The sequence below is a fragment of the Leiobunum rupestre genome, chromosome 6, assembly GCF_980474605.1.
Source record: "Leiobunum rupestre chromosome 6, qqLeiRupe1.1.hap1, whole genome shotgun sequence".
Classification (NCBI taxonomy): domain Eukaryota; kingdom Metazoa; phylum Arthropoda; class Arachnida; order Opiliones; family Sclerosomatidae; genus Leiobunum; species Leiobunum rupestre.
In genome coordinates, this window is record NC_143389.1 from 38,695,350 (window position 1) to 38,709,256 (window position 13,907).

The 13,907-nt window shown below is 38.1% G+C and overlaps 1 protein-coding gene and 1 non-coding gene across 2 annotated transcripts; both read left to right on the plus strand.

Annotated features, from left to right (window-relative positions):
• The first annotated feature begins 6,714 nt into the window (after positions 1 to 6,714).
• TRNAC-GCA (transfer RNA cysteine (anticodon GCA)) lies at positions 6,715 to 6,786 on the plus strand. The gene has a single exon. It is a non-coding gene; the product is annotated as a tRNA-Cys (tRNA).
• A 1,798-nt stretch (positions 6,787 to 8,584) lies between these two features.
• HLH3B (Helix loop helix protein 3B) lies at positions 8,585 to 12,621 on the plus strand. The gene is made up of 5 exons (XM_090177819.1): positions 8,585 to 8,696; positions 9,066 to 9,399; positions 10,051 to 10,609; positions 10,675 to 10,837; positions 11,330 to 12,621. Exons 2-5 carry the CDS (start codon positions 9,083 to 9,085, stop codon positions 12,106 to 12,108), a joined length of 1,818 nt encoding a protein of 605 aa, XP_090033945.1. The 5' UTR covers positions 8,585 to 8,696; positions 9,066 to 9,082; the 3' UTR covers positions 12,109 to 12,621.
• Positions 12,622 to 13,907: the final 1,286 nt, after the last annotated feature.

A 13,907-nucleotide genomic window follows, 5' to 3' on the forward strand; every position in this document is an offset into this window, starting at 1 on the left:
GTGGTTTTATCTGGTGTTAGTTCTAAAACATACAACGGAACTACATGAGTTACGTAACGTGTTTTAACTATCGTTCTCACTTCGATACAGCCCAATACCAGCCCATGGAAATCGCTGTTACCTGATGATTAAAGCAATGAACTACGATGGCACTTTAACCCTTGGTAGTGGTATCCTGGAAGGTATATAGTCTTTTGGATAATAATTCGAAAAAAAATTAAAGAAACTTATAGCAGTAAGAATATATATCGTTGTCACAAAAGCGTATTATGAACCATAAATTTTACATATTTTCAAAATTATGATAGACGTAAACATTTTTACTTGCCCAACTTTTTTTTCGCAATAGCGTTCCCAAAGTAGCCCAATTTTGCCCATTTAGCAACACTGCCGGCAGCGTCCCAATCCCTCTATCAATATTTCGCCCCCCCCCCCCGAATAGGGGAGCACAAAGTAAAAATAATTGATATATTGCGCCGGAAAATTGCCGTTGAGCGCCCCTTGGCGGTATTCGCTATTAATTATCGCGTAAATAATTTCCCCTCATTAACGGAAGAAGTACGAAGAAATTTCATTAACGCTTTTGTCCCACGCTTAAGACTTTGCTTTAGCAACTCTATCGCGACTAGATAATAAATACAACGTTCCCTTTTTTAGTCCTACGCCTCATAGATGGCGAGGAATTATATTCTGGTAAAGTGAACATTTTCATAAATTTTGTTTTTGTTGACACCACTTCCGAAGGTAGACCGGTCTTTGAATATCTACAAACTGGATCCAGGGTATAGAGTGTTTGTATATAATACAGTATAGCTTCGTCGCTGTCTGTTCTAGGAATATGGAGCTCCTAAGAACTTAGAACTAAACAAATATTAAATTAATATTAAGAATGAAATTAATAATAAATTAAAATTAATAATGAAATTAATATTAAATTGAAATTAAGAAGGAAATTGAAATTAAGAAGGAAATTAATATTAAATTGAAATTAAGAAGGAATTTAATATTATATTGAAATTAAGAAGGAAATTAATATTAAATTGAATTTAAGAAGGAAATTAATATTAAATTGAAATTAAGGAGGAAATTAATATTAAATTGAAATTAAGAAGGAAATTAATATTAAATTGAAATTAAGAATGAAATAAGTATTAAATTGAAATTAAGAATGAAATTATTATTAAATTGAAATTAAGAATGAAATTAGTATTAAATTGAAATTAAGAATGAAATTAATATTAAATTAAAATTAATATTAAATTAAAATTAAGAATGAAATTAATATTAAATTGAAATTAAGAATGAAATTAATGTTAAATTGAAATTAAGAATAAAAGGTATTATTAATTAATATTAAGAATAAAGTTAATTATTAATTATTACTAAGAATAAAATTTATTATTAATTAAAATTAAGAACGAAATTAACATTAAGAATGAAATTAAAATTAAGAACGAAATTAATATTAAGAATGAAATTAAAATTAGACATTAAATAAATATTAAATGAAAATTAAGCACTAAATGAATATTGAATGAAAATTAAGCACTAAATGTATATTAAATGAAAATTAAGCACTAAATGAATATTAAATTAAAATTAATATTAAACTAAAACTAAGAATGAAATTATCAAATTAATATTAATATTAAACTAAAGTTAAGAATGAAATTATCAAATTAATATTAATATTAAACTAAAGTTAAGAATGAAATTATCAAATTAATATTAATATTACACTAAAGTTAAGAATGAAATTATCAAATTAATATTAATATTAAACTAAAGTTAAGAATGAAATTAATATTAAAGCAAAATAAAGAAATAAATGAATACTAAAATGTTTTCACGAATGTAGATAGCAACTAAAGCACCGGACTGTATTTAGCCTTGTGGCATCTTGTTTCGTGTCAGCTGGCTTCTCATTTGGAAAAACGCGTCGACTAATTATCGTGTCAACAGCATCGAATTTCGGCCTTTCAAATAAAAATCACATTGTTTCATTTACGCTTCATATTATTAACAAAAGTAGTCAATTAAGAACTGGCCTGTGCAGTGAGCGGCAGCAGACATTTCTCTCCAAACTGAAGCTTGGTTCAATTAATGTACTGATGAGCATCCTCGGCCCAATTTACAAATAATAACAAAAACTGATTTATTTAGCCATTGTTGGTGGCCTTTGCCAGAAGTTTCAAGTGTCGGGAATACAACGCTTTTTGGAAGGAACTTTAGGAACATTTAATAGGGTGTACGCTTTTCACGAGGCTACCACCCCTTTTTGGGTTTGCTAGTTTCGTCAAGGTTACATGTTGTAACCTAGCAATGATGTATTTAGGGGGTTTTTGGAAAATGTATCGAGCGGGGTCTCAAGGGGTCTAAAAAGGGGCGCACAGTTCAACCCCTCCCCCAAAATGAATCGAGCGGGGTCTCAAGGGGGTCTAAAAGGGGCGCACAGTTCAACCCCCTCCCCCCAAAATGAATCGAGTGGGGCCTCAAGGGGGTCTAAAAAGGGGCGCACAGTTCAACCCCCTCCCCCCAAAATGAATCGAGCGGGGTCTCAAGGGGGTCTAAAAAGGGGCGCACAGTTCAACCCCCTCCCCCCAAAATGAATCGAGCGGGGTCTCAAGGGGGTCTAAAAAGGGGCGCACAGTTCAACCCCCTCCTCCCAAAATGAAATCCTAGATACACCCTTCTAACGTACCGTCTCCGAATCAGCGTTGCTAGTACAGGGAAAATGAAATCCAAATAGGTAAAACCTTAAATAAATTAGGAATAAGCAGAATTTTTGTAGCAGTATAGTATATGACTATTTAAACAAAATCCCAAAACTTCGCGTCATTCCGAGTGCCACTTCCCATTCCCCCTCCCCCCTCAAGTTATAAAAGGCTTTACGAGTCACATCTTTTGATTGAAATTATGTTTCGGGGGTTTAGTTTGTATATAGCTGCTCGCTCGCCGTTATTTGTTTTGGGCAATTCTAAAAATTCCTTATTTTAGCCCCTGTGTCCTACCCCAGCCATTTAGACATTAAAACGAAACGCAAGATCTGTCTCGCGGAGATGTTGCATACCAAGATGCTCAAACCTTTGAGCCGCATAATAATCAAAGACACAAAGGACATGTGAGAAAATGTCCTCCTCTGCAGAGCATGCCCTGCACACAGCCAATCAGATGCAGATAGCTCTTAATCTGGAAATTACATCAGAGTAAGCCCTTAACCAAGCTGATACTGCTGTTAAAGAGCGAGAACAAATATTAATTATTTTAAGAAAATATATCTTAAAAATTAATATTAAAATTAGTCTTTCATTCGTTTTAAAAAGGCAGCCTAACCTTTACCAAAAAAAAGAAATCCTGTTTAAGAATGGAATGAGGATAATTAGGGATGAAGTGTTAGATTAAACTGAAATAAACATATATTTTCGAAACATCAAAATATTTTTCCTGTTTAATAATATTCGCAAAATAAATACATATTTCACACAAGTCTAATTAATTCCTGAAATGCGTCTTTATTTCTAAGTAACGTTTCGATTTATTTTTATTCCCAATAAGTTTTAAGTAAGCTATAAAAAATGATTTATCACATACTCGAGTAGATATTTTTAGATTGACTCTCAATTATTGATTCGTAATTATGACACATTAAAAATATTTCCATTTTTAAGGGGGAAGAATACCGTAAAAGCCTCTTTTTCGTTCAAGCTGAACGTTTCTGTTTTAACAATTACATCATTGAATTATATTTTTGTTATTAGGCTGAACCTTCCTCTAGTGCTTAAAATAATTTTGATAATTCTAATATTAATAGTTAACGAGATATAAGGTCCTAACTAAAGGGTAGTTTGGGCGCTTGCCCAACTTGTTTAGCTCCGGGGGTCCTAATTAAAACGTAATAATTTAATTACTTTTAAGTTTAAAATTGTCAAAATTATTTTAAGCACTAAACAAGAGGCTGTTCTACACTTAAATATTAATAATATAAGTTAAAATACAAAATTAAAAGAGCTCAGCTTGAAATAGCGCGAAAGTAGACAATGGCCACTGTAGTCTTCCCCCTTAAAACAGAACCAAATCTTTAATTACAGATTATAAATACTGTCGAAACCGTCAAAGTAAAAATATGATTTCGCATCTGACCAAAATCGAAGTTGTTTTTAATAAAAACAATTTTTAAGCTGCCGCGGGTTATCCTTATTTAAACCTTAATTCATTCTTAATTTCGACCTAAAAAAAATTTTTTTTTACAATTGTAGGATGTAAATATTAAGAAGTTTTAAACACGCGCCATCAAATAGCAGATTAAAGAAGTAAGGGATTTATCAACAATAAAAACTCGAGTAATTTGCAATAGAGTTACTTCATTGAGGGTCTATTTTAACTATAATTATCAGCCTGATTTTTTAACTTATTTATCGGATATAAATAAATTTAAAATTAAAATACGAATTTTGATTAATTCTAAATTTATTATAGCTACATATCGGAATCCAGCCAAGCGAGCGAGAGTAGAGTCGCCATAACCAAAACTAGTTGAAACATCCTTATTGAAAAACCTGCAGAAAACATATCAAGTTCGATCGATCAGTGCCATCTCGGATAAAATTGTAAAACTATTGACCAAATTTATATATATATATCCAATTAGTACTGTTTCAATAAATTAGATGGCGCAGCGAGCGCGATTTGGAAAACCGAGTTGCCAGTTAGCAGAATTTAAGCAGCCCCGTCCCGTAGTATGCGCGAAGCTACGGACAATAGGCCTTTCTATAAAGTAACATTGGCCTTCTTGATTTGATGTATCGGGCGCGTCACTAGTGACGTAGAAGTGACGTTTCACTATGAAAATTCGACGAGTCACCCTTTTTATAAAGATCTAACTTTCAAAACTGAACTGAACTCCTACGTATCTCGTGACGAAAGCGATACATTAAAACAAGTTCCGCAAGCGTAATGACTTTATAGAAAGGCCTATTCTAACCTGTGTAAATATATAAATCGTGCTTTGGGAGAATTACCATATCGAGAGAATCCGTGGACCCCGTGGGGGCCGTGGTCTAGATTCCCCCTTCCGCGGGAGGGGTGGGGGCGAGGAAAACGTCATAGGTGTTGGTTTCAATCGCGTCATCCGTCGCGTCGGAAGAGGTCAGTATTACATAAATAATAATAATAATGGTAATAATCAGCTAAGCTAATACCCAAGGCACCACCATAGGCCGAAGTCCACTAGCAGGGTTACAATGCGTAGGGGGGTAGTAGCAAGCCCTTCATGCCACGCAATAAATAAATACATTCCTGCTATAAATAAATACATTCCTGCTATAAAGAAATACATTCCTGCTATAAATAAATATATTCCTGCTATAAATAAATACATTCCTGCTATAGATACATTCCTTCTATAAATACATTCCTGCTATAAATAAATGTATTCCTGGTATAAGTAAATACATTCCTGCTATAAGTAAATACATTCCTGCTATAAGTAAATATATTCCTGGTATAAATAAATAGATTCCTGATATAAATAAATACATTCCTGCTATAAATAAATAGATTCCTGCTATAAGTAAATATATTCCTCGTATAAATAAATAGATTAATGCTATAAATAAATACATTCCTGCTAAAAATACATTCCTGCTATAAACAAATGCATCCCTGCTATAAGTACATAAATAAATACATTCCTTCTATAAATAAATGCATCCCTGCTATAAGTACATAAATAAATACATTCTCGATTGAAGTAAATAAATTCCTGGTTTTATTAATTACATTATCGTTTAAGTAAATCCATTCTAAATTTAAATATAAATGTACCCGATAACATCTGGTAAAAATTTTAGACGGGTATACAGTATAGGTCTAAGACCGTCTACTTATCAGTAAATCAAGGAAAGTGGTTCTTAACAGTCACACTAAAGAATACGAAATTAGAATCGCCACTCATCCAGTCCGTCATCGGAGCTCCCCGTATCTTGACCATCCCTCTACGACTCCGTCGATAACTCAACTTCACGAGAGCCAAATCTGAACTTTCATATCCCAAAACTTAAAATTAACATTAAATAACAATTTTCATTTACGCAAATCAGCGTTAATTAAAAATTAGAATGTTACAAAAACATTTTACAAAATTTACATAAAAGTCTGAGTTTTTATAAAGATTAGTATGATAAAAATAGACATATTTCCCTTCAAAGGAACTCTTTGGCAGTTGGTTAATTTTACTTTCGCGAATAATTACGCGTAAAAGTTTCAAAGCTCATTAAGGACCGCTACTTTTTCTGCGGCCCCCGCCCCCTTTACTCGCTTCCTCCCCCCCCCCCCCCTACCGCTCGTCGCCGTCGTAAATGTCACAGGGAAAAACTTTTCCCTGTCAGTTTCGTTAATTTCTGACATAATTGGAATCTCGTGTTATTCCAATTAGTGAATTCATTCGTTTGCTCCTATCAACCGTAATTACTCGTTTTCGTTGTAATGAAAATTACCCATAATTCAGATAATTCATAATTAATCACTGCCATATAATATAATTCGAACGCGAATACTAATACAAGTTGTAATAAAAACAACGAATGCATATTCCGTACCGAGCGAAAACTCTCAGTGTACATCTACCTACCGTGACGTAGTCAGGTTTCGTCGCTCGAGGTCGTTGACAACATCTGTACTGGCCGTTTATTGCATAGTTACGCATAGTTGTAGTCAGGGGGTATAGCTCAGTGGTAGAGCATTCGACTGCAGATCGAGAGGTCCCCGGTTCAAACCCGGGTGCCCCCTCTGGACCATTTTTTTGAAGTATGTAATAAAAAATGATAATCAAAGTCGCTTCGGTATTAAATTTAAGAAGGCATTGCTTATAATTTTATTTTTATAACACTCAATTTACAATCTAAATATTTTGTAGAAAGTTATTTTCAATAAATTCGCAAAACAAAAATGTTTCAATAGTTAAACAAAAAACTTTCGAATTCCGTCTCAGCTAACTTAATATTAAAAAACCCTTTTTTTAATCAAGCAACATTAAGTTTTAATATATCATTTTAGCTATAATGGTATTGATTTGAGGCTTGCTCTATAAACAGCCCACAGTAGCCATCTCATTTATACTTTTAACATTATAGAAATTTAATTAATAAGGAACTTACGTTTATTGGGTCTTCTTAATAAAAATTTATTGGGTATTTTAACGTCTCAGATAATCATAAAATCTTCACTTCCAGTTTGTTCTTAATCCTCCAGGTGGCGGCAGTTTCCTAGAAGATCTATGAAACACGATAACTATTTCGTCGGGTTTATGCTGGTTTCTTTAATATGTGTGTCCAACAGTAAGTTTAACCCCTACAATCTTAATCCTATTTTGGACTAATTAATGCATAGAAAATTCGCGAAAAAGGACCCCCCATATCATTGATTTATTAGATAAAAATCACCTATAATATAAAAATTATAAATATAATTATGGTATAAATAAAATTTTATTTATAACCTACACCGTGGTAACAATGAATTTTAAAGTTTATAACTATGGTATAGTTGTTTAAAATAAATTGTAATGGTTTAGTTTTAATATTTAATAATAATAAAATTAATTAATTTCCACTAAAAGTGTTTTACGCATTATGGTACAGTTGTGTATTATAGATAAATTGTAATATTTTTGGTTTAATATTTAATATTAATAATTTATTGATAATTATAAAACAAAAATTGAAATTAAATATATTAATTGTAATTGAATGGTTTTAATAGTTAAAACTTAATATTAATAATTTATTAATCATTTTCAAATAAAAATTGTAAGTAAATCTGTTTATTGTAATTGAATAGTTTTAACACTTAAAATTCAATATTAATAAATAATAATATACAAGATGTTTCAAAAGGGACTTTAAATACTGTCTAAGTGTACTTTTTTACGCTGGTTACCTCGATTTGTTTACAAAGTCCTTTTCTACCCCAAACCTTAATGTTCGCATTTCCCCGCTGCTTGGGTTTTGCGCTTGTTGCAGCCTACTTCCAGGGGCTAGTAGACCACACTTTGAAGCTCTCTGGCGCTATTTTAACTCATCGTAGGAAAATGGGGAAAAAACAGCGATAGTTCTAAACTCACCCCCTACAACTCCTTCAAATTTTTTATAACCATTTGAAACACCCTGTATTAATAATTTTCCGAGTAAAAAATCGGTCACGTCTACCGAGAGTCTAATATTAATGTTTTTTATCTTGAATGTTTAAGACCATCAAGGGTCGTCTCAAGGTTAGATTTTTGTTAATACGAGATCGTCCTGGAGTATAGTAGTTACGCGCCGGTGAAAGCGGTAATTGTTTATAGTCGTAAAAGTCTGGTACAGAGCAGATAGTGGAAAATCGAAGAAAAGGTGTCGGCCAGTGGGCCTCCTCCGGATTGGTCGACGAAGCGGACCGAGCGCGAGTCCCGTCCACGCGACGGACCAATCGGCGAGCGGAGGACGACTTCCGAAGCGAGCTGACGAGAAAAGCGGAGCGCTCCACCGAGTTAATTATTAGAGTATGTTAGTTAACTTTCTATATTACGCGGAGTGACGCGGGAATGGTGCCTCGACCAGTTTTCGGTACTTTCACGCGGCGAATATTCCCTTACGGGTCGCGCGATCATTTCATTCTTGGTTAAATCTATTGAAAATACACGTACAAGTCATACCTGTCCGGTAAGTCACCTTTCGTTTTGGAAATTACGAAATATTTCTCCGTTAAAAAAATTTTAAATAAAATACGAAAATATTCATATCAAAATATAAATATTGACCAAATAAAAATTGGAAATAATACGAAAATTGGTAAGAAATGTAACTAATTTCGATTAAGAAGTGCTTTGATGTTTTTGTTGCGAAAATTCAAAATTTATGACGCAATTTTGTTTCAATTTCTGGCGCAATTTTAATATTTAATATTCAATATTTAGTATTAAAATTGAAATTTTAATCGCGAAGTAAAATTCGTGACAACAAAGTTCGAGTTGGGGGAGCAAAAGTAATTTATAACGCGTGTAAGTAATTTGAAACTTCTTTGGGATCAAGCTTGGAAATTGAATAGAATGTCATTGACGACGATGGCCAAAGGAGGAGGAGGAGGCGAAAATAACAGCGACGGAAACGAGAAGACGAGCGCGGTCAATTCGCAATTGCAACAGAACGAGGTCAGTTCCGTGTCCGAGGGATTCTTAATCGGCGAACGGGACCGAGAGCTCAGCGGGAACACCGCCTTCAAACGGATGAACCGCCGAAAGCTGACTCTGAATTGCGCCAATTCCATCTCTAGAGGAGGCAGTTTCCTGTCGGACGACCGGCTTCCGGAGACCCCGGAGCCCGACGACTCCGACTCCGAAATCGACGACGACGACGACCGATGCTGGTAAGCCTATATTCGTTCTCGAATTACGCTCATTCGCGGCTCTTATTCACGAAAAGCTCAATTTCGTATTTGTAAGAATCAAACTGGAAAATATAAAAATGTAAAATAACAGGAATAAAAATAAGGTTGGTTTCACATTCGACGGAAAATTAGCGGCGTTAATTTCGCTGCCTGAGGGCCAAGGTCAAGCGAATCAAAAACCCCATTTTGAGAAACGTAAGTTATTAGCGTTATATCTATAATTGCGATAGAAATAATCTAATTATTGAAATATACTAAAAAGAAAGTTAAAGGAAAATTAATAATAAGTTATTCCAATGTATATACTCGACTCGCTCGACCTTCGCAGTCGGGTAGTGATTTTTTCTTCAAATAAATTAGAAAATGAAACGCAATATTCCGTCACCGAAATTGAGCGTCGTTTCCGTCAAGCGTAAAACCAGCCAAAATACCGTGTCGCCGAGCGTCGACGCCAAAACAAATGTAGGCCTAACGAAAATGTTTCGCGTCGTTTTATGGCTTAGTGAAAACCAGAATTAAACCAAAATCGTACGTATAGTAATTAAAGGGTAGATAAAAGCGTGTTGAACCCCAAGTTGACTACGTATAGAAAGTAGAGTGAACCGGTCAAGTGAGTCGATGTCGTTTTAGCGTGGATTACGGCGACGAAGAAGAGATGCTCTTCCGGGACGACGACGAGGAAGAGCGAGACGATCGAGAATACGAAGAGGCGATGCGAGAGGAGGAACGGGATGAGGAGGAGGAGGAGGGGCGGCGTCGCTACGACGAATCGGATGACGGAGGAGCGGTCACTCCGTCGTCGCTCATCGGCGCCTGCAGTAGTTGTTGCAGCGGCGGAGACCCCGCTTCCACCGACGACCGCTACGGAGACGAGGACGACGTCTTCTTCTCGGACGACCCGGCCGCCCGGTTCGCCTTGAACCCGCTCGCCACCGGCGCCGCCAACCGCTTCGTCGTCTCCTCCTCGTCGTCCCCATCCGGGAACGGCGCTTCCCACGAGGTACAATCCCGGTTGCTCTTCGCCGACTCTCGCCTGGGCTCATCCACCCTCTGGTTCCATTCCGCTCTTCCGCGGGCCGGATCGCCCGGGCTCCGCGTCACTGCCGGCTGTTCCTCGACCACCAACGCGTTGACCACCGTCTCGTCTCACCAAGGACTCCCTCTCTTCTCGTCTTCGTCGGCTCATCAGGTTCGCTGATCTTCGTTTTCAAAATCCTTCTTAATCGAAATTAAACGAGTATTTCCCAACTATAGCACCGACGTTTCCTTCGGCGACGCTCTTTCGACCCTAGAGGTCGAACCGAGCACGTCAACCCGAAAACTTTGGTTCGCTCGCAATCGACGGGATTTCACCACGGTCACATCTTCCAGTCAACATCGCCTTCTTCGGCTTCGGGCTCGCAACTTGAAGTACAAGGTAATATTCGCAACCGCGCCACGCTAATTAAAGGGAGTATGAACTAAATCAAAAACCCGGCTGCTAACCCGCGCTACGACTTCATTTTAAAGGCCGACTACATAAATCTTCGGTTTACTCTGTCTTTCACTGGAAGTAGGCTTACTGCATGGCACATGTGTTTTGCAGTAAGCCTACTTCCAGTGAAAGACAGAGTAAACCGAAAATTTATGCAGTCGGCCTTTAACGTAAATAGCGCCAATCACCTAAAGCTTCTGTTAAACCTGGTGGCGGAAATGTGTTTCTGATCCCCCAGGAAACACGGAAGTTCATACTCCCTTTAAAGGGACGCAGTATCGTTTGAATTTCGGCAATTTCCCGCGCTAGTCTCCACGCGCTAGTTATCACTTGAAATTCGGGAAGAATTTTTCAAATCATTCTGCGTCCTTTAATAAATAGTATCGTTATTTTAGGAGCGCCCCGCATACTTAATTATTTAAACGACTCCAACAGGTATATCAACGAATAGTTCGCCCCGCCGCTTAGTTCGCCGCATGTTCACTAACAGTCGAGAGCGCTGGCGGCAGCAGAATGTGAACGGGGCCTTCGCCGAGTTGCGTCGGCTCGTGCCCACTCACCCTCCGGACAAGAAATTGAGCAAAAACGAAATCTTGCGACTGGCGATTCGGTACATCAAACTCCTGAGCGCCGTCGTGGAGTATCAGCGCAAGGAAGCGGCCTTCGACAGCTACATCGGCGAAACGCCGCAGAACTCGGGGCGCAAGGCCAACAAGAACGGCATGGCGACTGTCACCAGCACCAGCGAATACAAAAGCGTTACGGCCTCCAAAAGAAGTCAGTGCGGAAACGCGATCGCCATCTTGGCGGACGCCGACGAGCTCGCTCCGATGCCAGCGACGGACCACGGCCACAAACTGCAATTAGGGGAGTTGAAAATCAAAATGACCATGACGGTCAAGCCCAAGATGGAAGGGAGGTCATCCTGCGTGCGGACGCCTTCCTCGACCAGAATGTCCCCGGATAAATGCGCGCGCAACAGGGAATCCTTTAACGGTCATCATCCGGAAGGTAAAGGGTCGACGCAGCATCGAGTGAGGTACGAAGGTGACTTCCACTTCGCTCGAGGAGGACCCCGCCATTTTAGAAATCGCGGCGGACCCGGAGGCGGTTCCAGTCCGGATTCTCCCGCTTCCAGCTTGAGCAGCATGTCCGGGGGAAGCGTCCTCGGAGGAGGAGGAAGCTGCAGCAGCACGGATGACGGAAACGGCTAATCGCGACGAACGAAAGGAACTCCCGATAAAACGGAGTATAACGTACATTTTTAATGAAGTACAAGTCTAGTTCCCCTATTATATAAAAAATATTCTTAGATATGAAACGCGACGTAAAATTTGGTTGCGTAAAAAAGAAACGTACAAATTAACTTGATATTATACGGCGTAATTTCCTAGTTGAGAATTGTTACGCAAAATTTGAATGAATTGACTTAGCCGCGATACGTTCGTGTTAAGAGACGTAACGGGTGTCGAAGTTGCGTGAAATGGTAAATTTCCAATGGAAGGTGATACCCGCTAACAATCTCCAGAAAACGTCAGCGCAGATTTGACTATATTAGGTGCAAAATGCATTCTAATCCGGATAATGGTGCCGATCACAGTTTACCTATCAATGAATATTCCACGCATATTTGATTAACGAGAATATATACTCTATTTAGCCCAGTCTTGTATAGAACCCTCAACTCTGTAAAAATGAGATCTCCTCTGGTATATAGAAAAATAAGATGTCGGTGAAACGTAATAAAACTACGTTAAATCTGCTCAGTTGGAAATCTTTTCGCATTTGCTTTCACTCTATAGATAAACAAAATATACGTATCCAAGAGCTGATAGCGCGTAATTCCTGGTAGGGAACTTTGACAAGTTTCGGATGAAACGGAAACCAGCGCAAAATCAAGCAGCGCGGGCCACGGGGGTTCGGAAATAACGCTCAGATAACGAGCGAACTGTAGCGTTGAGAATTTCTGCGCTAGGAAATCATATCTGGAACCAACAGGCTTTCAACAATTATCATCCTTCCTAAACCAAACACTCACTAGAAAATGAAAACGGGGTTTTCTGGCCCTGAAAAGATAAGCTCGACCTACAAAGGGAAATTCAATCGCGTCGACAAAGCGATTTCGTAAGCCTCCAATTATAATTCACGGGATCATCCCTATTGAAAACTTGAACTCGGCAATTAAATGGATATTCAAAAGCTTCCTTTCGATAATCTTTTAAACAAACTTCGACGAGATAAGTTGTGACGGTAAAATAAAACCTATCTGTTCCCACGTGATGAAAACATCCCAGACTCAACAGTCAAATCAAACGGGGAGAGCGGAGGCCGCTTTATAATCTTTTTAGTTTTGCACGGGTAAACAATAGGCGAAAAAACCGTTCTTCGATTCCATTTAAAGCTAGTTTTCACAAGGGCAAAAACGTCACAAAGGCGAATGTCGACGCAAAAATTTTCCAAGGCCTAACGGGGATTTTTTTGCGTTGAGTTGTGGCGAACGTCGACGCAAAAATATTGCATTAGGCCTACAGGGGAGTTTTTGCGTTCACACTCGCCGTCGTGGCGTTTTTGCTCTGGTGAAAACCAGCCCTTAATCGTCCTTATATTTTTATACTCGTTTTCCGGAGGCTCAAATTATTAACCGGCGAATCGTGCTAAAAAAATCAGGGTCTGGAGCCCGTCCTAACGCCTTTCGACGGTCGCGTGGCTCGACGTTACGCCAGACCGCCGGTCCAATTCTCCTCTCCTATCAACGCTCGATGGGATTATATAAAAATTCGATTAAATCCGTCAATTCGGGGATCGCAGCCTTTACTCCTTTCCCTGGTTTCGCTAAACTACCAGATAAGTGAGTGTGGCGTAAGCTTTTTTAAACGGCAAGGATCGAGGGATCTTCCTCTGACAAAAGCGCCGTTATTCAATTTTGTCTCTACGGGCCGCGGCAGAGACACTTGGAATATTTACGTTTAATTTCCGGGAGTTGAATCGGAACGCGTTACTTTCGGTCGTTACC